Source organism: Nannospalax galili, unplaced genomic scaffold (assembly GCF_000622305.1).
Source record: "Nannospalax galili isolate Female #2095 unplaced genomic scaffold, S.galili_v1.0 scaffold197, whole genome shotgun sequence".
Classification (NCBI taxonomy): domain Eukaryota; kingdom Metazoa; phylum Chordata; class Mammalia; order Rodentia; family Spalacidae; genus Nannospalax; species Nannospalax galili.
The window spans coordinates 2,061,398-2,086,670 of NW_008339846.1; the positions used below are offsets into that span (position 1 = coordinate 2,061,398).

Genomic DNA, 25,273 nt, shown 5'->3' on the forward strand with positions numbered 1-25,273 from the left:
TCCATTCACTTAGCCTGTGTCTTTTGACTGGGGAGTTCAGTCCATTGATATTTAAGGTTATTATTGAAAGGTGTGTATTGGCTGCCATCATTTTGATTACTGTTTGTGTTCTCTGTGTAATTTTGTGTTTCCTAGATTATATCTTTGTTTATTTTCTTTTGTTGCCCTGGGTGGGGGGTGCTGCTGTCAGGTAGTCCTCTGGGTTCTCAGGCTCTCTGGTAGTTGGAGGCCAGAGGGTGGTCAGAACCTGGCGCTCTCTGACGATCTGCTACTCTAGGGATCAGCTCTTATGATATGCCCCAGAAAAAGCCACATGCTAGTTTATCTGACCCAGGTACCAGAGTATGGATGAGTCTAGGGTATTCTTAAGTGGGTCTCTGGCCAGAAAAACAGAAGCAAAGGAACCCAAAGTGTTTAGGGTTCCTAGTATTTAGGGTAGAGAGTACAAGCAACAGACTGGATACTCATCAACAATTCAAGATGGATCTCAGTCACCAGGAGTAACTGAGACATAGCTGCCTCATGGTCATCCTTAGGAGCCTGAGGTGTTTCCCTAAGTTTTAGAGACCTATACTCAAGCTATTTGGGGGATTTTTGGCTTCAGTTGTTGAAGGGAACTTTAGGAATAGCTAGTATAATAAAGACAGTTTACTACAGCCTTGAGCATGAGAGTTAAAGACAAAAGAGTTGCTGGGGGTGGGGTGGGGGTGAGAGATATCCACGTATGTAGCGCTTCCCAAAGGAAAGTGGTCTTTCTTAAAACAGGCCATAATCTGTTTGCATACAGAGCTTTGCTGTAGTAGATGGAAACTGATGAACGGTTAGGTCAGAGAAAGACGAGTCTTAGAATTCTTCAGTTCTCATACAATCTCTAGAAGTTTTATATTTCTTAATTTTAATATCTCCCTTTACTCACATTTTAGAGCTTTTATTATAAATTACCAATTTTATAATTTCCTTTGCCTTTTCAGATGATTTTACATTTCAGTTATAGCAGACTGTCCAATTGTCATGTTTTTAAATTTTTATTGTCTAGGACTTTTAGTTAAGGGCTCAAAAAATACCAGTTTTGGAACATTAAATGTTCCCCTTTGAGAGAACCACAAAGCCAAGCTGTTAGAGCTCCCCACGTTTCCAAATACTTGCAAGTTGAAAGTCCATAATTATATATAAACCACCTGAAAGGCCAGATGGTGGTTTATCTTCAAACGCTTCCTCCCTTTTGGAAAATTTGTTTCCCATTTCATTCATTCTTCTTTTGCTTGAAATACTGCAGCCTTTCTATGCTAGCTGGGGGTGTGTGTTTTGGATCTGGTGTATATACTGCTCTGGGGACGAACTTGGCTTTCACCCCGGGACCATCTTCTCCCACTGGGTCTTGGGGTTATTCTGCATGTTTATGGAAACATGAGGGGGCTTAAGGGAGATCAAGCCCCTATGTGTGTCTTCCCCTGTGAGCCTTCTGACCCAGCAACAGGCAGAGTATGTGTATGGGGTTTCCACATGAGGCCAACACAAGTTACACATCTTGGGGCATTCCCTCTGACAGCTCCACTCCATGAGGCTGGAGAGAACTAGTGCCTCCTATCTTCAGTGTCTTTATGATCATGCACTCGTAGTATTTCTAAGCTAAAGGTAGCACGGTTGTAATAAGTAGGAGGAACCACAGGAAAAAAATACATACTGAGGTGTTGGAGGAGTGTCTGGAGACAAAGTCCAACTACATCAAAATATATCAAAAACACGCAAAACCACAACAGACCACAAACAAAAACCAAAATGCCTTCAAAGGTCTAGAAGCTAACAATGCTTAAAACAAACAGAAACAAAATGCTTCCGAATCAAGCAAAAATGGATACTTTAAAGCAGATACTTTGAAAGTGTCCAAGCGAACAAATATCTAGATAGATAGGACCCTGAAATTGGAAATGTACCTTAGGTTAGATCACTACATTTTCTTACATTTGTAAGTTAAAGGGGCATAGTAATCAAACTTACAACCATCTGGAATACAGAATATCTGCTTTTCTCAAAAACATTTGCCCATCCCTTAGATTAGCTATGGGAGAAGTGTCCAGAGAATAAGAAAAAAAATACTGCTAGCAAATTTTAGCATTCAAACATGCCTTCAGAGGTCTGAAAGCAACCAAAACCCCCCAAAAAGTCAAATTCTTTCAAAACAAACAAACAAGACAGGTAACCTTAAACACTTTGAAAGCAAACCAAAACCAAAAAGGTTTCCAACAAATAGGGTCCTTAAAGAACCAGTTCAGAATAAAGAAATAGACCGTCGACCAAACTAAGGGAGGTCTGAGAGAACCCTAGAAAGAACACGCCAGGATCTGCCTGAGGAGACAGCACCAGATGGCGGCACTGAGTGGGTCCATGCCCATACCTGCTTCCATCCAGGTGACGCCTCCAGTGCAAAGCGCATTACTCTTGGAGCCCCATGTTGAGGCACCATAACTGTAAGATGAAAAAGCATAACTCTCACCTCCAAGGGGATAAGAGATAGTTTATTCTGGAGCCAAATATAAGTGACCATGGCCCAGGAACACAGATTCAGGTCACCCCAATTCTATGTTCCAACATGGTAACATTTTCATTAAGTTTTTATAGTAACAGAACAAAGAAAAATCATAAACCAAGACACTTTCAAATGCATTGGTGGAAGCATTAGGCAAATACAGCAAAAGAGAAATCTCAGATACAGGCTTCAGATGCCATCTGACGACATGGCCTTGTGGTTGGTGGAGCTGTTTCTTTGTTAATATATTTTATTATCACAGATGTTAATTCAGAAACAGAGGTGGGCAAGGAGTGGCGAAAGATGGCCCAACACAATTTGTGAATAGTCTGTGGATCTGCAACATTTCAAGGTCTGCACAGTCACTGAAGTGTTACTCAGTTGGTCAGCCTTGCAGGAAATTCAGTTCAAGATGCAGGATTTTCCTGGGAACTTTTGTTTACATGTGTAACATACATGGATCATATTTTTAAACTTTTATATGGTTTAGAGTTTCATAAGTTGTTTACAAATGCAAAAATGAGAGTATTTGACTGATATAAGTAGAAAGTCCTTAGTTAGAGGCACCTTGGCAGTTTTTGATTAGTTAAGTGTCTAGGTAGAGATTAGCTGGTGGTTTCTGACTTTACCTGTTTGCCCTAAGTTGAATTTTGATTTGCTTCCATAGGAACTAAAGTGCTAGAGTCATGTCAGCCTAAATGACCTCCCAGTTAGTGTTTTTACAAAGGGCATGCCAATTCCTTTTGTGGATCCAGATGATCCGGGAGGTGTGAGGAGGGCACTGAGAAAAAAAATGGGGGATGATAGGAAGTCTGTGCCTTCTGACCATTTGTCTCAAAAAGCCAAGTGCAATTACACTTGGGTCTGTGCAGTCAGCACGTTGGGTCTGGTCTTCACCACAAGAGTCAGGCTTTAGATCTGAAGATTTTTAGATTGCAACTTGTTGAGAAGAGTAATAAAATGATTAAAATAAAACCATTCTCAGTTTCCAACATAAGGTTATGTCTACCACAGCCCAAGTTACTCTGAAGACATTAAATAGTTCACTGTTCCCAAATATGAGGTCATGAGGTTTCAGGTTGTCCTGAGATAGGTGCCACATTTCTTCCAAGAGTCAAATCATTTGATTAACGAATGCCTTGTTTGTAAGAAGGCTGGAACATTAGTATTCTAGTGTGGGGAGTAATAATTCAAGAGCTAACTTCTTAGAGAGGGCTTAATTGGTAAAGTGCTTGGATGACCTGAGTTCCAATCCCTAGCCCCCCCCCAATAAAGCCCATATGTGTTGGCTCAGCCTTACAGGCTGTGTGGGGTTCAAGATAACTGTCAGAAACACCATCAACTCCCCAGATGAAGACTCAGAAGCCAAACCCTCAAACCTCTGTACCCAACCACCATGCTGCTTTGAAGACTGACCACAGATTCATGATTTCCAGAAGAAGAGACACTCAAGGGATGAAACAGGAAGTCAGTGTGGAAGTTGCCAGGAGTGAGCACCTCAGGAAGGCGGCTTGTGTGATGAAGACCCTCATTGTGTCCTCAGCACCAAAGGGTGGGTCTCACAGAGCTCCTCAAGAAGGAAGCAGGTCAAGAAGCAGATCTTACTGTCCTCTGAGAGACTTGGATACTCAGGCATCCCCCACTTGCCATCTAGTTCTTTTTCTGATTTTGCTGATTTTCTGACCTCTGGTTTTAGAGTTGGTCCTGTGCACATAAGGACTGCTACTGTCCCTTCCAGGGAGCCACAGGTGATACCTGTATTGACCCTTGCAAGGCCCATATTCACATGAGATCAGAAAGGGAGCAGCGATGGCCTCAGGTCCTCCATTAATGTCCATTCCGGGTTCCTCTAGGGCCTAGCCTACAGTCCTGTTGTGATTGGGCACAGGGAGGTGTGTCCTCACCCACAGCAGAGTAGGTCCAGCGGCAATAGCCACAAGTCTGTTTCCTGGGCCAAGTCTGTGAGATTAAAGGCATGTGCCACCATTCCTGGTTTCAAAACATCTTAATGCCTGGAATGTATGAGGCCTTGGTCAGTCCCTAGCACCACAAATTGCATGTGTGTGTGAGTGTGTGTGTGTGTGAGTGTGTGTGTGTGTGTGTGTGTGTGTGTGTGTGTGTGTGTGATACTGCAATTTTGTGGTACCAGTCTAATAAAAATGGACATTTTTGGTTGGGGTAACATTTCATTTGTTGAGTCAGCATCATGTTCCGTTATTAAAACATGTTTTGTAAGTGCTCATCACTTAATTCTGACCCTTCATGAGAGTTTGTGTCATTGAAAACGCAGATGTCGAGAGCAGTCCACGGGGATGCACTCTCAGCAGTGCACTTGGAAGCCACATGGAATTCTGTCCGTCATGCCGTGGTACACACCTTCTGTGTTACTACATTGCAGACTGATTTGTTTCCATTGAGGGTTGGATGACAAATCCCTCTTGTCCAAAAGCATTTTTAAATGTGGAGATTCAGGGTTGTGAAACATGTCAGAGCCATAGTCTGAGTGTGGAAATCAGGGCTACTGCAGGTTTATGTAACAGTAGAAATCTCATGTTGAAATTCGCACCATGACTTGATTCCAGCAATGCTGATGTTGAAGTGACTCTCACGTGGTGTGTTTGTAAGTTGGTGCTGTTTGCCTCAAGAACTTCAGAAGAGTCATTAGGATACCTTCTCAAGTCTGCAGAGCTCACCAAGAGTGCTGGAGGGCTGTTCTGCCCTGGAAGTTTCTGTCACCGCTCTGAGCTCAAAACAGTGCAGTAAAACTTTACGAAGCCACCCGACCGCTGTGACAGCAGAGAGCCGCTTCGTGTTTAGAGAGAAATTTGGTCACATCTGTGGTCGACAGATTTAGCCCCTGGATGGTGTCCCACTCAGTCAGACTCACGTGGGTGATGACAGACACAGCGAGGAAGAACATGAAGACAGAGTGGGCCTTTGCCTTTAAAAGGTGCCAGCAAGTGTTTGCCACTGGTTCATTCAGCCCTGAACGTGGGACTGAAGTGCGGAGGACAGGTGAGAGCCTTGCCTGATTCCTTACCCTGGAGAAGGTGGCCGCCTGCAGGCTAACCCACAGGGCTGCCTTCACCAACACCTAATCTGTTATAAATTGCTCATCGGCCAGAAGTCTTAGTCACATTGTTTGCTTTCTCATCTGTTCTTTATATTTTAAGCTTCCTAATTTCCCTTCCTCTTTGGACCCTACCTTCCTATCCCATCTGGAACACAGAATGGGTTTGTTGAGATCAGCAACGCCAGTCTGGAGCTAAGGACAGTCGGTTCTTTGTGTCCATTAGCTCCATGTGTGTATTCAACCAGCTTGTTTAAAATTAGATCTCTATTGAATGATACAGGATTTTATTGAGATTAAGTATAACACCTATGAACATTACATTGACTTGTACTAGGTGTTATAAGTGATCTAGAAAAGACGTAATGTATACAGATGGTGTGCGTGCTATATGCAAATTCTGTGTGATTGTGACTTGGGCATCCCAGGACTTGAGGATCTGTGGGGCTCTTAGAACACATGTCCCAAAGATGCAGAGAACTGTAAAGTCTGTGTGTGGGTGCACGTGGAGGTCAGAGGTCAATCTCAAGTGCTATTCTTCAGGTTTTATACAGCTTTATTGACAGTCACTGATTAGGACAGGCTGAGTTCCCAGAATGCCCCATAGACCTGCCACTCTCTGCCTCCCCAGTGCCAGGGTTATGAGTGCTCACAACCTTGGGGATTAAACTCAGGTCCTTATGCTCGAAAGGCAAGTGTTTTACCATCTGAGCTATCCTCCCAAGCCCCAGTAAACTGAATTTTAACAGACATCTTTTGTATCCTTTTTTAAGATTGTGTGTGTGTGTGTGTGTGTGTGTGTGTGTGTGTGTGTGTGTGTGTATGCGCTTGTGTAAATGTAGCTTCCCTCAGAGTCCAGATAAAGGGATCAGATCCCTTGGAGCTGAAGTTATAGGTGTAGGTGGTTGTGAGTCACCAGACATGGGGTGCTGGGAACTGAACTCGGGTCCTCTACAAGAACAGTTTGTACTGTTGGAGGCCCAGCCTCCTTCCCAGCCCTGAGAAGCATCTTTTCTAAAGCGAACCCAGCATCCCGATAATTCTTTTTTTCCCACTTTTTCTCCCTCAGTATTTTTTGGTGAACACCCCCTTTTTCATGTTCATTGTGTTGGGACTGCCCTGGGCTGACCTCAGGAGGAAGGCTGCTGCCTCTCAGGGTAGCGTCAGAAGCACTGCATTTTGTCACAGCTCCTTCTTCTGGGTCTCACACCTGGGGAAAGGTACTATATACAGCACCTGGTCGCAAGTTGGATCCACCTGCTTTGGGAAGCCTACAGTGTTCCGAGGAAAACATTCTCACCTAGATGAGGGCAAACCCTACTCATTCTTCCATGAAAGCTAGCATGATGTGTATTTATAGTGAGCACACATCCCAGATGTCAGCCACAAGACCAACTCTCCCTCACCATTGAGAGTCCAGAGTCCCGGCAGGGATGACAGCACTCCATCATCACTCCGTCATCCTTGTTGGGTGCTAGACAGCCTGATAGCTGAAAGGCTGAACAAAGACTTGATGACAACAGGTGCTGCATGGATGTTGAGGGTTAGCTTTGAACATGTAGGAAATGGTCATTGGGGCTGAACTGAACAAGAAGAGGAACTTGGTTTGTGTGCATGTCTCTTGAGGAGTCAAAGGAGACTGACATGAAGAGATGGTACTAAGCATGGCTAGTACCACGTGACTCTTCCTGGTGCCCTGCTTATGAGGGACTAACTGGCTTCTCCCTGGAGAGGGGCCAGAATGGATGGCTGTTGTGGAAGCAGCTTGTCAGGTTTAACTTTTTCCCTTCGCCATCTATTAAGATATAATTTGCAAAAATAAAAATAGCCCATTTTGGCTACAGTTTCATTTTTGTGATTGCATAATGGTTTTGTAAGCACCAAAATCGGGATAGACAGCAGTTGATTCCTCTGAAAATACCCCGTGTGTCTTTGTAACCAGCCTTCCCCTCCACTGACTATAGTTTTGCCTTTCTAGACCTCGTGTCAGAGGTCTCTCAAGTTCAGATGAAGCAGTATAATCTGAGGTTCCCTGTGTCTGCAGTCAGCGTCCACTGACTCTGGCTTTGCCGTCCCAGGATCTCCTGTCTACACTCTCATCCAGCCAGCGGCACTCGGGCTTATTTCTTCTTCGGTCCGTTTTGTTCCTCTGTCTTTGGAGGACTTTGTTCCGTCGAGTGTTCGGCTTCATCGTTCACTGTAGTCCTCTAAGGTCTGGAAGGTTTACAGTGATGTCTGCACTTGCGAATTGACAAAACCTTAAGAGAGAAGGCAAAGGGGGGGTTATTTCTCTTGTGTTTGTGATCTCTCTCTGTTTCCTTCTCCGAGCCTTAATGCAAAGTCCACCTAAGCCAGTGCAGCATGACAGAAACATAATCTTGGAATTACACTGATTGGTACTTGAATTTGTACTTGCTGCTGCTAGCCCCATGACCTGGGACAGATTCTCTAACCTCTGGGACTTCATTTTGTCCTGTGTCAAGTGGCAGTGGCAGGGGCTGCAGCCGGGCCGGCTGGAGGCCTCCTGTGAGAAGGGGTCTGGTGAATGATGACTGTTGTGATGGACAGTGTCCCCAAATCTTCCCAAATCCTCCTGGTCAGACTCACCCCTCTGGCTCATGGTTTAGAACAGTGGGAAATTCTCATTGTGTCTGTTTCACATTCTGTGTAATTAGAATCCTGAATACTGTGATTGATACTCGATTGAAGCACAGTTAATTCTTGTCTCTGCAATTCCAGATTTTAGTACAGAGTGATCAGGAGGACTGGGACTGAAGGAGGACAGCTGCACAAGGAAGCAGGGCGGGGAAACCCAAGTCATATACAACATACCCTTCACTTCTTCACTGTGTTTCCTCCTGTTTCTCCAGGACGCTGGTTTTCCCTGCCCTGATCCGAGGAGGGAAACCCACACCGCTCTTTTCCTGTGTGTTGGCCTTCATGTTCTGTACCGTCAATGGCTATATGCAGAGCAGATACCTGAGCCAGTTCGCAGTGTATGCGGAGGACTGGCTGACCAGTCCCTGCTTCCTGGCAGGTAAGTGTGCAGAGAGATGAGCCCACGTCACTCCCATCATCCCTTCCGGGCTCAGGCCTCAGTGGCTTCTAGTTAGAAAGAGCAAACTAGAGAGCAGCTCTCCAGTGGAGAGGACCGGCAGGGGTCCAGAGCCACCACAGGAAGGTGAGGCTGTCCCTGCTAGCTCAGGGCCAGAGGGGTGGGTCCAGAGAGGCCACAGGAAGGTAAGGCTGTCCAAATGGCTTCTAATCCAGTACCTGGGCCAGTCCTTATCCCCTCAGGAACCTACGAGACGGGCCTTCTTCGTTTCTCTTTGCATTCTGATCTTCTGAGCACCCACCAGGATGGCCGGCTACACTCTGCTCACAGCATTCTCGGCCTTTCTAGCATGAAGCTCTAAGTCCTCCACATTCCCTCTGTAAACCAGTTCTAAAGGTTTACTGCGGACCCTCAGCTCAAATTTATCACAGCAACTGTATCCCTGGCTCCAATCTTCTAGTTACCTTTCTTCTTGCTGTGACAAAATTCTCACAATTAGAGACCATCTATCATGGCAGGGAAGACATGCGTGTGCCAGCACTCAGAAGCAGAGAATTAACCATCACAGATAACTTTTCAGAGATTTTGTATATGGATTTAAAAAATTCCACAAATTAAATTCTGTTTAGCTTGGATGCACACAGACACTAGTTTTCTTCCAGTCTAAGTACTACTCAAAGCTTCTCTATTCAAAACAGAAGTAAGATAAACATGGAATTTGGACAGCTTGCTTTTTACTATAACCTTATGTAGAAGCCAAATCATCTAGAGGTGACATACTAAAATCCAAAATAAACAAACAGAGCAAATGATCCACTATAAACGCTCAAGGCCACTACACTCTCTTATGACATTTGAGATGAGCTATTTAGAAAAGGATTGCTCTTCCTGTGTCAGGATGAAGGAATTCTGGTGCCCTCTCAGAGGGTCTCTGTGCTACGACCGGGCACCCAGTGTCATGGCATCAGGGGTGAAGGACTGACAAGCTGCTCCAGGTACTTGGAACTCTGACAGCGACTGCAGTACCGTTTGCCCTTCACATTTGGAGTAGCTGAGAACAATCAGATTAATCTCTTTCTATCAGTTATTTGTTTTAAAGCACTGTTTTGCAATTTTGCCTTTTCTGATTAGAAATCATTGATGTAATACTGAGATATCTTCTTTGCATGGAACAGACCCTAGGAGCACCTTGAAGTGCCCAACGCCTGTAGCTTGGGCATGCCCTACTCTCTTCTACTAACCTTGGTGCTTAAGCCTATATGAAAAATACCTTTAAGTTCATAAGGAGTAACTTCCCAGCTGTCTGGTCAGCTACCACCCCTGTCTCTTACAATCTTTCCACCCCCTCTTCTGCCATGGTCTGAGTCCTGGGAGGCTGAGGTTTGATGCTGGGGATATGTCTACTAGCTCCCTGGAGTGGAAGCTGAAGAAGGGATGACTGAGTCACAGAAGAGGTCTGGTTGAGGAGCTGGTAGCTGGTGAGCAGTTGTGGAAGCTGAGACATGCCCTAGAGAGAGGAGAGAGAGAGAGAGAGAGAGAGAGAGAGAGAGAGAGAGAGAGAAAGAGAGAGAGAGAGAGAGAGAGAGAGAGAGAGAGAGAGAGAGAAGAAGCCAAAGTTTGCCTCCCAAGGGCCTGTGTGCAGCCAGGAAGGATCTTTGCCCCTCCTTGTCTGCAGGAGAGACCACACATTTCCTGTGCAGTTTCCTGGCTAATAGGAGAGGTGAGTATGCACATGTGGACCAGTTCCCCTGTGCCATTAACCCTGTGCCCAAGATGTGAGGCCTATGTTCTGATCCTGTTGTCGGGAAAACAGATTGAGAACATCGTCAAACCATTTGCGGTAGATGAGATTATTTATTATTAGGAAAACAGCCTGTTGGCATAGCCAGCGTCAGAGCTTGTATCTGTTGCTGCCAGCTAAGGCTCATAACCCACACTAATGCCAAGACTCAGAAAGTTTGCAGTGCGCTTGTTCAGTGAGCAGCTTTCCTGAGTCTTGGAGTTCACTAACTGTAATCATCTTGTTTATTTTTCAGGCTTTGTTTTGTGGTTAATGGGCATGGTGATAAACATCCATTCAGACTCTATCCTGAGGAATCTGCGAAAACCAGGGGAGACTGGATACAGTATACCCAGGGGTACGTACTGAGAGGGGCCTTTCTGCAAAGTTGCGTTGCGTGGTGCCTAACTAGCTTTGTTTATCGGCTCTCCCAATGCACAGCACAGTATTTATTAGCTGTAGGTTTTCAGTGTGAGTCACTGTTTGACCTTTTTTTAGGAAGAACAGTTCTGGCATATGGGGCAATGATTGAGCAGTGGAGGGTGTCTGTGTTGAAGGCAGGACGAGAAGGACTCACAACCCACAGGACCGTCTGGTGCTTCGGCACCCAGCATACCACAGAATGGCTTCCCTAATGGACCTTCCCCCTGTGAGCTATATAGAACACTGGATGGAATTGTTTAGGAAAACTTTCTAAGATGCATCAGTGTACTGTCAGGAAAAGAAATGTTCTTCAGAGAACAAAATCAGAGTGCTGTCACACTTCAAAGAATACTGCCCCACAGCCACATCTGTTTCCACATCTGTGGGCAGCACCCATCCACGCCAAGGGGGCCAGGTGTGAGACCCAGGAAGTGGAATGGCAGGTGCTGAAAGCACAGCCACAGAAGTCACAGGTTTGAGAAACACCAAGGCAGAGTGTCCTTTTCTCTCATGGTGACCAGTTACCTCACCAGAAGCAGCTTGATGAGGAAGGCTTTATTCTGGGTCACAGTTTGAAAGGCTACAGGAAAGTATGTCAGAGTTCTTGGAGGTGGAAGCATATGGCTGCAAGTCCTCACATCTCAGGGAACCAGGAAGCAGAAAGAGCTGGCTGGAGTCAGGACTGGGCTGTGATCATAAACATCCACCCTCCCCAGCAGCCTACTTCTTCTACCAAGGCCCCACCTCCTAAAGGTTCCTAGCCTCCCAAAATGATGCCACCAACTGGGGACCAAGTGCTCAAACCATGAGTATGGGGGGAAGCCTTTCATGTTCAATAATCCCCATAATACCAGAGAGGGAAGGGTCCTAGGGAAAGCTGCTGCCCAGGCAGGCTGGTCACACAGAGACCCAGAGTGCGCCATGGATAGCAGCCTGTCTACCACACAGCAGCACAGATGCCACCGAAATGTCTGATGTCTGTCCCTTTCCCTTCATTTCTTGATGTCAGATGCTAGTTTGTGTTCTATCCCAACAAATTCAAACCCCAAGAACAAGAAAGATAAAGTGGGGCTGGAGAGATGGCTCAGCGGTTAAGAACACTGTTTGTTCTTGCAGAAGACCCAGGTTCGAATCCCAGCGCTCACATAGCAGCTAACAACTGTCCGTAACTCCAGTCCCAGGGGATCCAACAGCCTCTTCTGACCTCCGTACTGCACAACACAGGCACACTTATCTACATGCAGGCAATACATGCATATACATAAAAGAAAAATAATAAATGAAAAAAAAAGATAAAGTCACAAGACCTTTGTAAACATAGGTAGGGGAAGGCTGCAGCAAAACCTGCCTGAACAGGAACACCTTCTACAGAGCAGAGGATATCTCAATCAAAATTCTAGGATGATTCTAGGGAAAGCAATCACAACATTGGTGCCCGTTGACTGCAGAATACCAGCAACGCCGCCTCCTCTGAGCCTGGCTCACTGCCTTTGCAGTCCAGGAGATCCCTCTGTGCCAGGCCCCATGGTATGTGGGCCCCATCCTGCAGTGAGGCATCAGCCTGGGGCCGTCCACACAGCTCTCAGCACAGGCCAAGCAGAGGTGCAAAGGCTAATGGCAACCAAACAACAGGAGATGCACCAGACATGGGGGAAGAGGTCAAGTCTAAAATGATTTCTGCCTTTAAGTTCGGAGGCACATCAACAACAGCAGAAACAACCCCCAAAACAAATAGCAACCGAGTCAGATACTTCACCTTAGTGATGGTACTGTCACTAGCCAAGGCTGGCAGAATGAGTTTCCCCAATGAACAGATGAGTTAGGGGTAGATGCACAGATAAGGTACAAGCTTGGTTGGCATTGTGCACAGGAACAGATAAGGCACCTGGCCCTTGAAGGCCCAATCAGGGTAAAGGGCAAGTGCTGTAGGGCATGTATGATATTTACAGTCCACTGCTCCATTTTACTACTTCGTTTTGCGCAATTAACTCTTTTTAAAAAGAGATGGAAAAGCCAGACTGGCCATTCAGAGAGCTCTAGAAAGCTCCTGCCTCTACTTCCCCAGAACTGGATTCCAAGCATGCACTCCCCTGCCCAGCTTTGTACATGGCTGCTGGGGATTGAATGCAGATCTCTGTGCTTAGAAGGCAAGTGCTTTACTGATCGTGCCATTCCCTCCCTGCCCTTAAGCTTTTTAAAACTGGCATATATTAATTATATTAGGCAAAGAATTCAATTGTGACATTTTGTAGACATATATCCTGTGCACTGTTCTGCAATAAGCTGTCATTAGACTGCCTGTATATTAAGGGATCAGCGGGCTGCTGTCTGAGGCTGTTCTTAGCTGGCTGCACCCTCACCAGCCTCACTCCTACCCTAGTGTGTTTCCACCAAGTCATGAACTGTCCCCTCTGGACAACTAGGGGAAACCTCACTGATGAGGTTGGATATAGGGTCCTGTCCCAGCCTCTACCCCAGGTTGGGGTGATGTGACATTTTCAGACAGGCCACAGAGGTCCTCCTCTTCCTGGGATTTGGGTACCCAGGGCCCTGGTGAGACAGACGGTAATGAAAGGTCACATAGAGAACTAAGGGAGCCACAGAAGTCGGGGAGTAGGAGAGTATACCCCCCGAAGGAACACAGGCGTTTCGGGGAGGGCCCTGCTTAGCACACAGGGTATATATGGACGACATCTGTTATGGCTCGTACTTGGTCATTTTTCTCTTTTCTCTTATCATAAACCTGAGCTTGTCAGTGAATGCTTCTTCTTATTAAACCAGGCTTTACTTTGAGCTTCTGCAAGATAAAAGCACAGCATGGTGACCTGCCACACTCCTGCCCTCCTCGAAGAAAGTGAAAACCACTTAGCTGTCTCAGGCCTAGCACAGCCCAGTGTCTTTCAAGTATTTTTTATTCTTTGAGAATTTGACACATATATACAAGGTCTTTTAATCATACCTAACCTCTTGCACCCTCCAACTTTCCCCCCATTTCCCGAGTTCCTTTCCTCTTTTCCCCTCCCCTATAATTCATTAATTCCAGTTAGTGCTGCCTGTGTGAGCCTGGTTGTGGGACTGGTCATCCCCTGGGACATGGGCAACCCATCAGGGTCCACACCCCTGAGGAAAAATGACCCTCTGTCCCTCAGCAGCCATCAACTGTCCATAGCTCCTTATTTGCCGTAGGGGCCTCATAGGCCCCTTCCCCACCATACCCAAATGCTCACTGATTTGATCTATGTGGATCTTGTGAGGCAACCAGAGCTATAGTGAGCTCATGAGGGCTCTGATCTGTCACCCCAGAAGACAGTTTCTTAGCTGTCCTCCCCATCCTCCCTGACCTCTAGCCACTCCTCTTCTGCAATGTTACCTGAACCTTGGGGGGAGGTGTAGAGGTGGTATAGATGTGGGTCCCCTCCGCATTTTGTTATTATGTGTTTCAGGGACACATGCACTTGTGGAGATCATAGGGCAACTTTCAGGAGTCCGTTTCCTCCGTCTACCATGTGCGTACTGAGGACTGAACTCAGATCGTCAGATCATCAGGCTTGGCAAGCAAATGCCCTTACCCCCTGGGCCATCCTGCCAGGACCTCTTGAAATTTATCAAGCATGAATATACTAAATGCTCTGAAAGATATTTGGTTAGAGCTAATGTCAAGATGGGGAATCCTAAAACTGACCAAACCTCAACTAATATCTATATACAGCAATTAAATATGTAATTCTGGAAAAAAATAAAGGATCAATTTTAATGTGTTAAATAAAAGGTGGTGGTGCCTCCAAGCCCTTTTATTACTCAGGATTGTCTCGGCTATCCTAGGTTTTTTGTGTTTCCATAGGAATTTTGGGATTTTTCCATTTCTGTGAAGACTTGCATTGACTTTTGATAGGGTGGCAGTTTTCCCAATATGAATCCTACTGATCCATGAGCAGGTCTTTCCTTCTCTATTGTCTTCTTCAGTTTCTTTTTCAGAGTCCTAAAGTTTTCAATGCACAGATCTTTCACTTCCTTGGTTAGATTTATTCCTAGATATACCGCGAATAGACTCGTTTCCCAGATTTCTTTCTCCGTATGTATGTTGTTGGTATATGGGAAGGCTACGGATTGGGAGTCTTAATTTTATATCCTGCTACTTTGCTGAATGTATTTATCAGTTCTAGAAGTTTTCTGATGGAGTCTTTATGGCTTTTTTACATATAGAACCATATCACCTGCAAATAGGGACACTTTGACTCCTTCCTTTCTAATTTGTACCCCCTTATCTCTTTCATTTGTCTTACCGCTAAAGCTAAAACTTCAAGCACTATTGAAGAGGAATGGAGAGAGTGGGCATCTTTGTCTTGTTCCTGATTTTAGAGAAATGCTGTGAGTTTTTCTCCATTTAGCATGATGTTGGCTGTGGGCTTCTTGTATATTGCTTTATTATGTTGAGATATGTCCCCTATATCCCCAGGTTCTCCATGACTTATATCATGAAGGATTGTTGGATTTTGTCAAATGCCTTTTTGGCATTTAATGAGGTAATAATCTTGTTTCTGTCTTGCATTATGTGGTAGATTACATTTATGGATTTATGTATGTTGAACCACCCCTGCATCTCTGGGATTAAGCCAGTTTTGATCATGGCTTTTTTATTTTTTTTTGTCTTTTTGAGACAGGGTCTCCTTATAGCCCCAGCTGTCCTGGAACTCACTATGTAGATCAGGCTGGCCTTGAACTCACAGAGATCCGCCTGCCTCTGCCTCCCGATTGCTGGGACTAAAGGTGTGCGCCACCACGCCCAGCTATGGCTTCCTTTTTAATGTGTGCTTGAATTCATTTAGCAAGTTATTAAGAATTTTTGCATCTGTGCTCATCAGGGAAATTGGCCTCTTGGTGGGAAGGTAGGTCTTTGTGTGGTTTTCAGTACCAGTGACACTGGCTTCATAGAGAGACTTTAGAACTGTTTCCTTGTTTTCTAGTCTATGGAACGGCTTGAGGAGTGCCAGTGCTAGTTCCTTGAAGGTCTGGGATGGTTCTGCACCAAACCCATCTGGTCCCGAGCTCTTTTTAGTTGGGAGATTTTTAATTACTGTTTCTAACTTACAGATTGTTATGGGTCTGTTTAAACTACTTATTTCATCTTGATTTAACTTTGGTAGGCCATATATGTCTAGACATTCATCCATTTCTTTTAGATTTTCTAGTTTAGTGGAATATAGATTTTTAAATTACGTTCATAGGATTTTCTGAATTTTCTCAGGGTCTGTTACAATGTTCCTCTGATTTTATTGATCTCTCTCTCTCTCTCTCTCTCTCTCTCTCTCTCTCTCTGCCTCTCGGTTAAACCGGACAAAGGTTTGTCAATCTTGTCAACCTTTTCAAAGAACCAACTCTTAATTTCATTGATTCTTTGTAATTTTTTTCCATTTCTCTTTCATTAATTTCAGCCCTGATTTTTGTTTATCTAGGAAGAGTCTCTTTGGCCACTCTTCCAGACCCTGGCACTCCTTTGCACTCTGGCCCCAACCCCAAGGGCTTGTCCTCACCTGTAGATATTAGTCACACCCCAAGCTTCTGGTCATATCCCCAAGGCATTTTCTCTCTTTTGTGAGATGGGGTCTCATGCATCCCAGGCTGGCCTCAAATGCCTGACCCTAACACTACCTCTGCCTCTTTTGTGCTAGGGTTGCATGTACCACCACATCTCACTCATTTCTTTTGTCATGGTGGGGGTGGTTGGGTGTCACAGGGTCTCACCCCAAGGCAATGTCTAAAGCAACAAATTAACCTTCCAACTCCTTGGACCCTAACTTAGATACATGCAGACTTAAAAATCCTTAGACACATATAAACCTAGAAGCATAGACCTTATATACAAAAGTGCACACACACACCACACACACACAAAAAAATAAAAAAATAAAAACCCTAGAATTTGAAATATGTTAGATCACAGACCCTCTAGCTGACTTTTTGTCCCAGAAATCAGACCATTGGTGCAGTCTCTGTCTCTGCTCTGTCTCTCTGTCTCTCTCCCTTTCTGTATCTCTCTGTCTCTGTCTCTGTTTCTCTCTGTCTCTGTCTCTCTGCCTCTCTCTGTCTCTCTCTCTCACTGCCTGTCTCTGTCTCTCTCTCTGTCTCTCTCTCTGTCTCTGTCTCTCTCTCTCTCTCTCTCTCTCTCTCTCTCTCTGGAACAGGAGGGGAGAGTTAAGAAGCCATTCTGTACAGTGGCCTTGTAGCCTCTGCCCCTTGACATTACTTTATGGTGTTACCCAGTATCTGGCTTCTTGGCTCATGGGCTAGGTCAGGCTAAATCCCCACACACCCCAGTCCCCACACACGGCAGCCCCTCTGACCTGTAAATAATTCAGAAATCCCCTTTTGTTTGAGGACTGGTCTGGTTTTCCTTCAGTCCCCATTGTGCTGTATACTGTGGCTGTTTCTCCCAAAGCTCCCTTGTCACCAAAGCTCCCTTGTCAGTCAGTCAGTTGCAAGTGTGCTTCCCCCACCCCCACTGGGTCTCCAGGCCTTCTGTCCTAATAAAACTCATTCTTCTGAAGCATAATATTCTGTATCAGCTCCTTCCCTGAATCAGCCTTCCGCTGACTTGTGTTCTCTGTTAAACAACAGTTGCTTCCTTTCTGAGACAGAAACCAGCCCAGCTCCCCAGGGCCCTGAGCTGAATCAGTTGCCTGTGGCCAGAGCTGGTGGCAGTGTGGGCTGAAGTTTGTGTTGACGTTGGTTTTGTAACTTGAGATATGATTGCCTTGTTTATAAACACTCCACCCACAGCGGACCCTAGGTAGACCTGAGTGGGAACCCGGAGCTGGACACACCCTTGAGCAGCTCATCACTCATCACCAGCTACAAAGTCTCCATCTGAGGGAACCCCAGGGGCCTGCCTCTCATCCTCCCTCTCCTCCAAGTTGTTGGAGTGTGCTGGCTGGTGCTGTCCAGCCTGAGGGTCTTTGCTGTGGCCCCTTCTGTTTCCCAGAACACCTTTGCCACCTGCCCTGTCCCCAGTAGCTGCTGGCCAGACCCTCGCCTGCCAGTCTGGGATAGACCTTCATCTTCCCAGCAGAACCTGCTCCCTGACACTCTGTGACAAGACCTTCTGCTACCCCATCCCAGAGTCCTTTTGCCCTGCCCCTCATAGCTCCTGGCCATATCCACACTCTGTGCGCCCTGCCTTGTTTATTACACTTGTGTTTGTGACTCTAGATGGGGGAGCGGCCTGACCAAGTGCTCAAAGGGTAGGGCTCCATGCATCTGTGAGGGAGTGAATCTGTAGGTGAAGATGAACATTTTCCTCGCTGTTGGCCATGGGCTCCATATTGGCCTGTGTTAGTAACAAGCCAGGTCATGGCTGGTTGTTATTCTGTATTTCCCATGCCTGCTTACATTGACCAGCATGACTCCGTCACGTTCAAGTCTTCCTCTGTAACTGTAGATGTGTGTGTCAGAGAACCACACAGGGAAACAGGGTGTAGACAGCCACCTCCTGAAGTTGTGGTGTCAAGTACTTGAATGTTAACTGGGAGTCTGTCTCACTGGATGAATGTAACTGTTAGCCAGGACCACAAAATTTTGTAAAGCCCCCTCCATTTTGGTTAAACTGTGACAATCCCAATAGACACAGTCATTTGGTTTCTAGAAGTAAATGAATATGTTTCCCCAGATTCTTGTCTGCCCTATCCCATGGATCCCAGGTAATGGCCAGCCAGGAAAGATGTTGATCAATCATCTGACATCCTTTATTCTTACAGAGACCTCCCCTCAGCAAGTGTTCCTCAAATAAAGGCCTGCACTGTCTCAGTCACTCGTCCCTTGTTGGCCCTCCATTGACCTTTCAGTTAACATTCCATGAAGGTGGTATCTTTGCACAGATGAATTTATGTTCTCCACAAATTATGTTCTCTAAGTGAGTGTAGCCTGGCATCCCGTGAGTATCTCACTAGGTGTCATTTATGTTCTCTGTCTCTGTCTAGGAGGTGTGTTTGAATACGTGTCTGCAGCCAACTATCTCGGGGAGATCCTGGAGTGGTGCGGCTTTGCGCTGGCCAGCTGGTCCCTCCAAGGCGGGGTGTTTGCCCTCTTCTCATTTTGCATTTTGTTCACCAGAGCCAAACAACATCATCAGTAAGTTTTCAAATACTTTTTGTATTCTTAATTTGATATTTGACTTTAGAATAGCGAAGGAAAACCTAAGGAGAGGGTCTCATCTTTTGAGACCCTCCCTTGTGCCAGTGGCTGGGCGTCCTCACATGAAGAGGGAAGCACAGAAGTGGATCAGAGAGTCAGGACCTGCCAACCCCAGAGCTGTTGAGAAAGCAGGATGGAACAAAACAGACATGCGCCTGTGACAAAGATTTCCAAAAGGAATTAGATCGTCGGGCGGCCGGAAACATGGCAGCCAGGAACAACGCCGCTGCGTGACCGAACCGTGTCCACCACAATGAAAGGCAGGTGTCCTGCCTCCGAGTCCCTGTGTGCAGCCCTGATCGTGGAGTGCGTGTCAGAGATGACTGGGAAGATGAGGCCGTACCAGAACTTGATGGGTCCAAGCCACTGTGATGGTCTGCTGATAAAATGTGGGAAGTGGGGCACAGATGCACACACAGAGGAGAACGCCATGTGGACACACAGAAGCAGAGGGATCCAGGAACACCCGGGCCACCAGAAGCCAGAAGAGGCCCGCAGACTGAGCATGTCTGTGCCTCAAGTGTGCCTCAGGCCTGTGGGAGAGGAGCTGTTGCTGTGCTCTAGGCACCTGAGTTCCTGGTGCTCTGTCACAGCTACATGGAAGAAACAGACACACCAGACATAAGCCCTTGTTAATTGACTGGGCCTTAAGGAAGTAAAGGCAGAGTCTGACTTTTGAAGGCCTCAGATCTCTCTACTAGATGATCTTGTAGAAGGTTCGATGGAAACGATGCCCACTGCAGGCTAACCGGGTCTGACCAAGTCTAAGAGCTTGAGTAGAACAAAGCATGAGGTGAGCAGCCGAGTGAGCGAGGCCTGCACTGCTAGTGACGGCCCCTCCTTCCACCCCAGGCTCCCTGTGCAGAGGGCCCCTGTCAGTCTGTTGTCACCTTCAAGACAGTGCTTTGTATTACATATCTGATAAGAAAGGTGAATGGTGGCTTGCTTTCAACAGGGAAGATGAAAGCGCATTCATACTTTTGAAAACTGGATCCAGAGGCATTCAAGTCTGTTGTCAGGCAGCTTTCCCTAACAAACAGGGAATCAGAAAAAGTTCCTCTCTACCTAGAAATATGAACACACAGAAATGGAAAAGAAACAGTTCTGTTTTCCAAATGGAAGGCTCTGCTGTCGAAAACCCCAAGGAATTCTCTGTGTTGCCGGGGAAGTTGGGGTCCCATCATTGTTAGGGTCTGTCCTCTTTGGGTTCTTAACCTTGTTAATAAAAGACTTTAAAGAATACCCAGAAGGAGGTCGAATGACAGTTTTACTAGAACTTGAGAGAACATAACAGGGTGGGCAAGCTGTAACTCTCAGCAGCCCCCTTCGGGAGGGACACGGAGAGGGGACGAGAGAAAGCCATGCATTTAGAGCTGGCCAGAGTGCTCAGCAGCGGAGGTCAGCAGGCGCTACAAGCAAGAGAAAGTACCATGAGAAAAACACACTTAAAAAACATAGTTTGACCAAGAGGGAACAGTTAGAATTTTCTACCCGGAAAAGTGGGCTGACTCAGGAGTGCTGGTTCCTAAGACACTGCACGAGTATGGTTTGGGGTGGTACGTTACCACATTGATTCTCCATGTCTTCAGCATGTCCTTGGTGAATCAGCCTTCCAGAGGGATGGCATCTTGACTGGGTGATTCACAGGCCCCGCTGCATTAGCTCTCAAGGGAGGGGACACCAGTACAACTTGTTTTAATCTTTGGAGCAGATCAGAATGCCATGCCTCCACCCAGGACCAGAGAGAGAGCCCATTCTTTCCCTTGACCTCCAAAGGCTACTGTGACATTTCCCCTGGAGAATGGGTACCCTATGGAGAGATGGCATAGCAGCTAAGAGGGTACACTGCTGCCTCTTACAGAGGACCCAACTTCAGTTCCCAGCACCCACATCGAGCTGCTTGCAACTGCCTGTAACTCCAGCTCCAGGAGATCTGACACCTTATGAACACCTTGGGCTCACATGCACATACCCAGAATTCAAAGTCTTTTTTTTTTTTTTTTTAAGAATGGGGACCCTGAAACAGCCTTTAGGAGACAGGCTGAAATTGGGACACACTAGACCCCATATCCACCACAAGAATGTTAGCATCTGGACTGGGGAGTTCTGGTCACACCCTCACACATAGCTTCCAGACCAGGGTGCCCACTGAGGAGGAGATAAGAAACCAGAGCTCTCTGTTGGCATTCCTAGTCAGAGAACCAAGGACATTGCCTGCTTCTGCCAAGGGTAAGAATGGAACTGCCCCCTGCCCCAAGCTGCCCAGCCAGTTCCTGTCTCCGGTCCTCACCACTTGCAGAAGGATTTCGGAGTTGAAAAGGCTTGTCATTGATTTGCTGTTCACCTGAATTGCTGTCAACGTAAGGTGATTTTAAACCCTAAAGAATTAATTTAGTTTTGTGGAAGTGTGTTCAGCAATGTTGGACTTGCAAGCTGAGGACTAAGAATTTATCCTTTTTTTTGAATTGTTTTTTGTTTTATTTTTAGGGGTGCTCAGAATCTTGTTGTGTTGCACTGTCTGGTCTGGAACTAAAGATCCTCCTGCCTCAGCCTCTCAAGAGCTAAGATTATAGACCTGTAATAATAGTTCTTACCTTAAGAAAAACCACAGAAAATAATAAACCCAACACTTAACCCATCAGATAAGTTATTCCAAAAGAAAGCACGCCACACAATAGTTCCTTACACTGTATTTATTATAGTGTTCTAAAGACAATATTGTCTGACAGTGAAATTCTATCAACATCTGCGTTTAAGTTCACAAATGCTTATATTGGCGGGGAAGCTCTAGGCCATTAGCTGTTGTAGGTTGCTAGTAACGTTCTCTTTTGAGGGCAGAACTTAAAGGAATTCAGAGAAAAGGTAGTCTTTTCCAGGAGCCCGAGCTTTGCTTTAACTAGTGAAGCCTGCACAGAAATCACAGCTCTCTGTGAAGTGGTGGACTAGTACAGACATGCTTGTTCACAAGATATGTGAAGATCAGCCATTGAGTAAATTTACACACACACACACACACACACACACACACACACACACACACACGTAAAGATGAAGCCACTCTCTCCATCACCATTCAATGAGCATGGGGGGAGGGGGGAATGGAAATTGAAATATTGCAACGCGTACCTATTTGTTAAGTTAAATGTTGCTTAAAAAAACAACTCATTGTGTCCCAAGGACATGGTCATAGAGTTGGTACATAGTGATTTGAAAAAAGGAGGGTAAGCAAGAATGTTAACAGAATGTGCCCGTTCCCAGCGCTCCTTCCTCACAAGACTAATGTAAAAAGTCCGGAGTCCTGGAAAGCTGTAAAGATAAGCCCCCTGAGAAAGACCTGCCACAGAGAAACCGAAGTCCAAAAGCCATAGGTGCCCCCAAGAAGAGCCTGAAGACTGATAGAAGCCAGGTGGGATTGGGGGGGGAGGGGGTCAGCCTTCTGCAGAGAGGCACTGGGGCGAGTTTGGGCCAGAAAAGATAAGACCTCAGAAAAATATAGTCGACTCTGCCCAGGGCCACACAGATAATAGCTTTAATTCTAGGAATGAAAACGAGAAAACAAACCTTAAAATGTGACTTTTTAAGGTGCTTTTATGATTTCAGTAATTGAGGAAAAAAATGTACTTTAATCACTAACAGCATATTTCACTTCAACCTGTCAGAGGATTTCCCAAACTGTTTGACAGTCACACCTTTATGTAAGACGCCATCCTGACCCCACAATTGGCCTTTCTAAGGTTCCGAGGTATCCAGCATCCAAACAACATGAAGGTCTCATAGAAACCCCTGTGCATCTCATCTTCGTGACTTCTGCAGTGCTGTGCACGCTGCCTTAGCCCTCCCGAGGCCGCTCTTCTCTTCAGGGCAGTTCCTTGGAGAGCCGGTCAGTCAGCCTGGTGTCTGGATGCTGGGTGCCTCGTGCTGCCCTCTTGGGGCAGTTCTTCGGAAACCGCTGTGGTGAGGCTGGGGCACTTTGGGTGTGCTGTTCGCTTCCCCAACTGTCGGTGTCAGTGGCCATTGTGAAATGGGTGCCTTGTCTGCCCTGGTGACCAGTGACCGGACTGCTGGAAAAGGCCGCTGCCACTGGGCCTCCTGGACCCGGAGCCCTCACCAGCTTCTAAGCTTTCCTACCCCACAGACCAGCATATGGACGTGGCTGTGGCGGTCTCGGAGGCTGAGTTCTGTGTTTGTGGACTGTGTTAGACTCACCTAAAAGCTGTACATTTTACGGCTTTGCTTTCAGGTCATCGTCCTACATTCTAACACTAGTGGATAATGGTTTTCCAGCCTCCAGCTCCAGGGCTCAAGCTGCCCCACCCCCTGCCCCGACCCCAGCTTAAGAAGCTTCAACTGTAGGATGTGTTGCCACAACCAGACTCAAGTTGCCCTTCACTCTCATTCTCTTTGCTTAGATGCCAGCCTCCCCAACTGGCTGTCTCCCCAACATGGACAGCTGTGCCTTTGTTGACATTCTTTATATCAAAACCCAAAAATACTCCTTGTTTTGAATGAAGGGCTGAACTGTGAACACCACCAATTGCATTTTTAAAATTGTATTTGTTTTTATGTTTATGATGTATGTTTTGCCTGCATGGATGTAAGTGCACCATGTGTGTGCAGTGCCTGTGGAGATCAGAAGAGGGTATTGGATCCCTGGAATTGGAGTTATGGGTAGCCGAAATGTGAGTGCTGGGAACTGAACCCTGGTGCTCTGGAAGAGCAGTCAATGCCCTTAACCAAGGAGCCATCTCTCAAGTTCCCTCCTCTCAGCTGCATTTTTTAACACACGTCAGCAACTTCCCTTCCAGAAAGAAAGATATATCACCTGGGTCACCTTAGAATCATACTTAGACATTTGTAATTATTCTTAATATAGACAGAGCTGCACTGTTCAAAATGAAAGGGTCCTTATGACTACTTTAAAGATGCTTACAGCTGGTGAGATGGCTTGGCGGTAAAGGCAGCATGTTCTACCAAGCCTGAGGACCTGAGTTCAACCTCGGGACCCCACATAATGAAAGAGAGAACTGACTGAAAGTTGTCTTTGACCTCTCCTCACTTGCCATTGGGTGTGCACACCCAAGTGCACACACACACAAATAATGTAAAAAAAAAAAATCTTAGTATCCTTTACATAGTGAAAAATATCACTTTTTTAGCGACCATGAAATGTTTGTGTCATGATAAATTGGTTTTTAAACTTTTTTCTTATTTTAGGTGGTACCATGAGAAATTTGAAGATTACCCAAAGTCAAGGAAAATTATAATTCCGTTTCTGCTCTAATGTGCTGTGAATGAAGTTATCTTCAACCAGAACCTTCTTGGTGTCACCCTCTGTGCAAATATAAATGAATTCTGTCTCTTAATTTTCTGTTGTTCCATTGTTTCTGGGATAAGCTATAGAAGTCCCCCCCCTGCCCTGTCCTAGTTTGTTTCTCCATTGCTGTGACAAAACACTCTGACCAATACCAACTTGGGGAGGAAAGGGTTTATTCAGCTTACATATCCCAGGTCATAGTTCATCAGGGAGCCCAAGGTAGGAACTCAGGGCAGGAACCTGGAGGCAGGAGCTGGAGCACAGGCCATGGAGGATCACTGTTTACTGGCTTGCTCCCCTGGCCCCTGCTCAGCCTGCTTTCTTATGCAACACAGGCCCACCTGCCCAGAGGTGGCATCACCCACAGGGGTCTTGTCCCTTACACACCATCCAACAATCAAGAAGATGCCCCACAGATATGGCCACAGGGCAGTCCAATGGAGGAAATTCCCCAATTGAGGCTCCCTCAACCCAGGTGTGTCAAGTTGACACTAAAGCGATCCAGTACATGCCCTTAGTAAGCTGACCATAGCCTGACCGTACTGCATGCAGGTGTGGGACCACACTGCTGCTGTGCGAGGCGTCGAGAGCTCCTGATAGCACAGCTAATCCCTTCTCTGGCCTCTTTGGTTTGTTTGATTGTTTTGAGACATTATATAGCCCTGGCTGGCCTCAAACTCACGGAGATCTGCCTGCCTCTGCCTCCCAAGTGCTGGGATTAAGGTTGTGAGCCACCGCACCCTGCAGACTTGCCTCTTTGGGTTCTGTATGGCAAAACTATATGCAGGAAACAAATTCACACACCACCCCCCACCTTTTACAGCCCTGCAAGGATTCTACCCAGGTTGGCAGCGGTGGGGTGCCTCCTTCAGGGAACTGCGCTTGCCTGGTAGGCTCTTGCCAGAGTGGCCTGGGTG

General features: G+C 46.2%; 1 protein-coding gene across 1 annotated transcript in view; it reads left to right on the plus strand.

The window, feature by feature from the left end:
* Srd5a1 (steroid 5 alpha-reductase 1) overlaps window positions 1-24,405 on the plus strand; it is a 43,771-nt gene extending 19,366 nt beyond the window's left edge. Inside the window, exons 2-5 of the mRNA XM_008834573.3 lie at window positions 8,468-8,634; window positions 10,689-10,790; window positions 18,829-18,979; window positions 24,257-24,405. Of these exons, the coding sequence (XP_008832795.1) occupies window positions 8,468-8,634; window positions 10,689-10,790; window positions 18,829-18,979; window positions 24,257-24,323 (487 nt within the window). The 3' untranslated portion in view covers window positions 24,324-24,405. The remainder of the gene's footprint in view (window positions 1-8,467; window positions 8,635-10,688; window positions 10,791-18,828; window positions 18,980-24,256) is intronic.
* The last annotated feature ends 868 nt before the right edge of the window (window positions 24,406-25,273 follow it).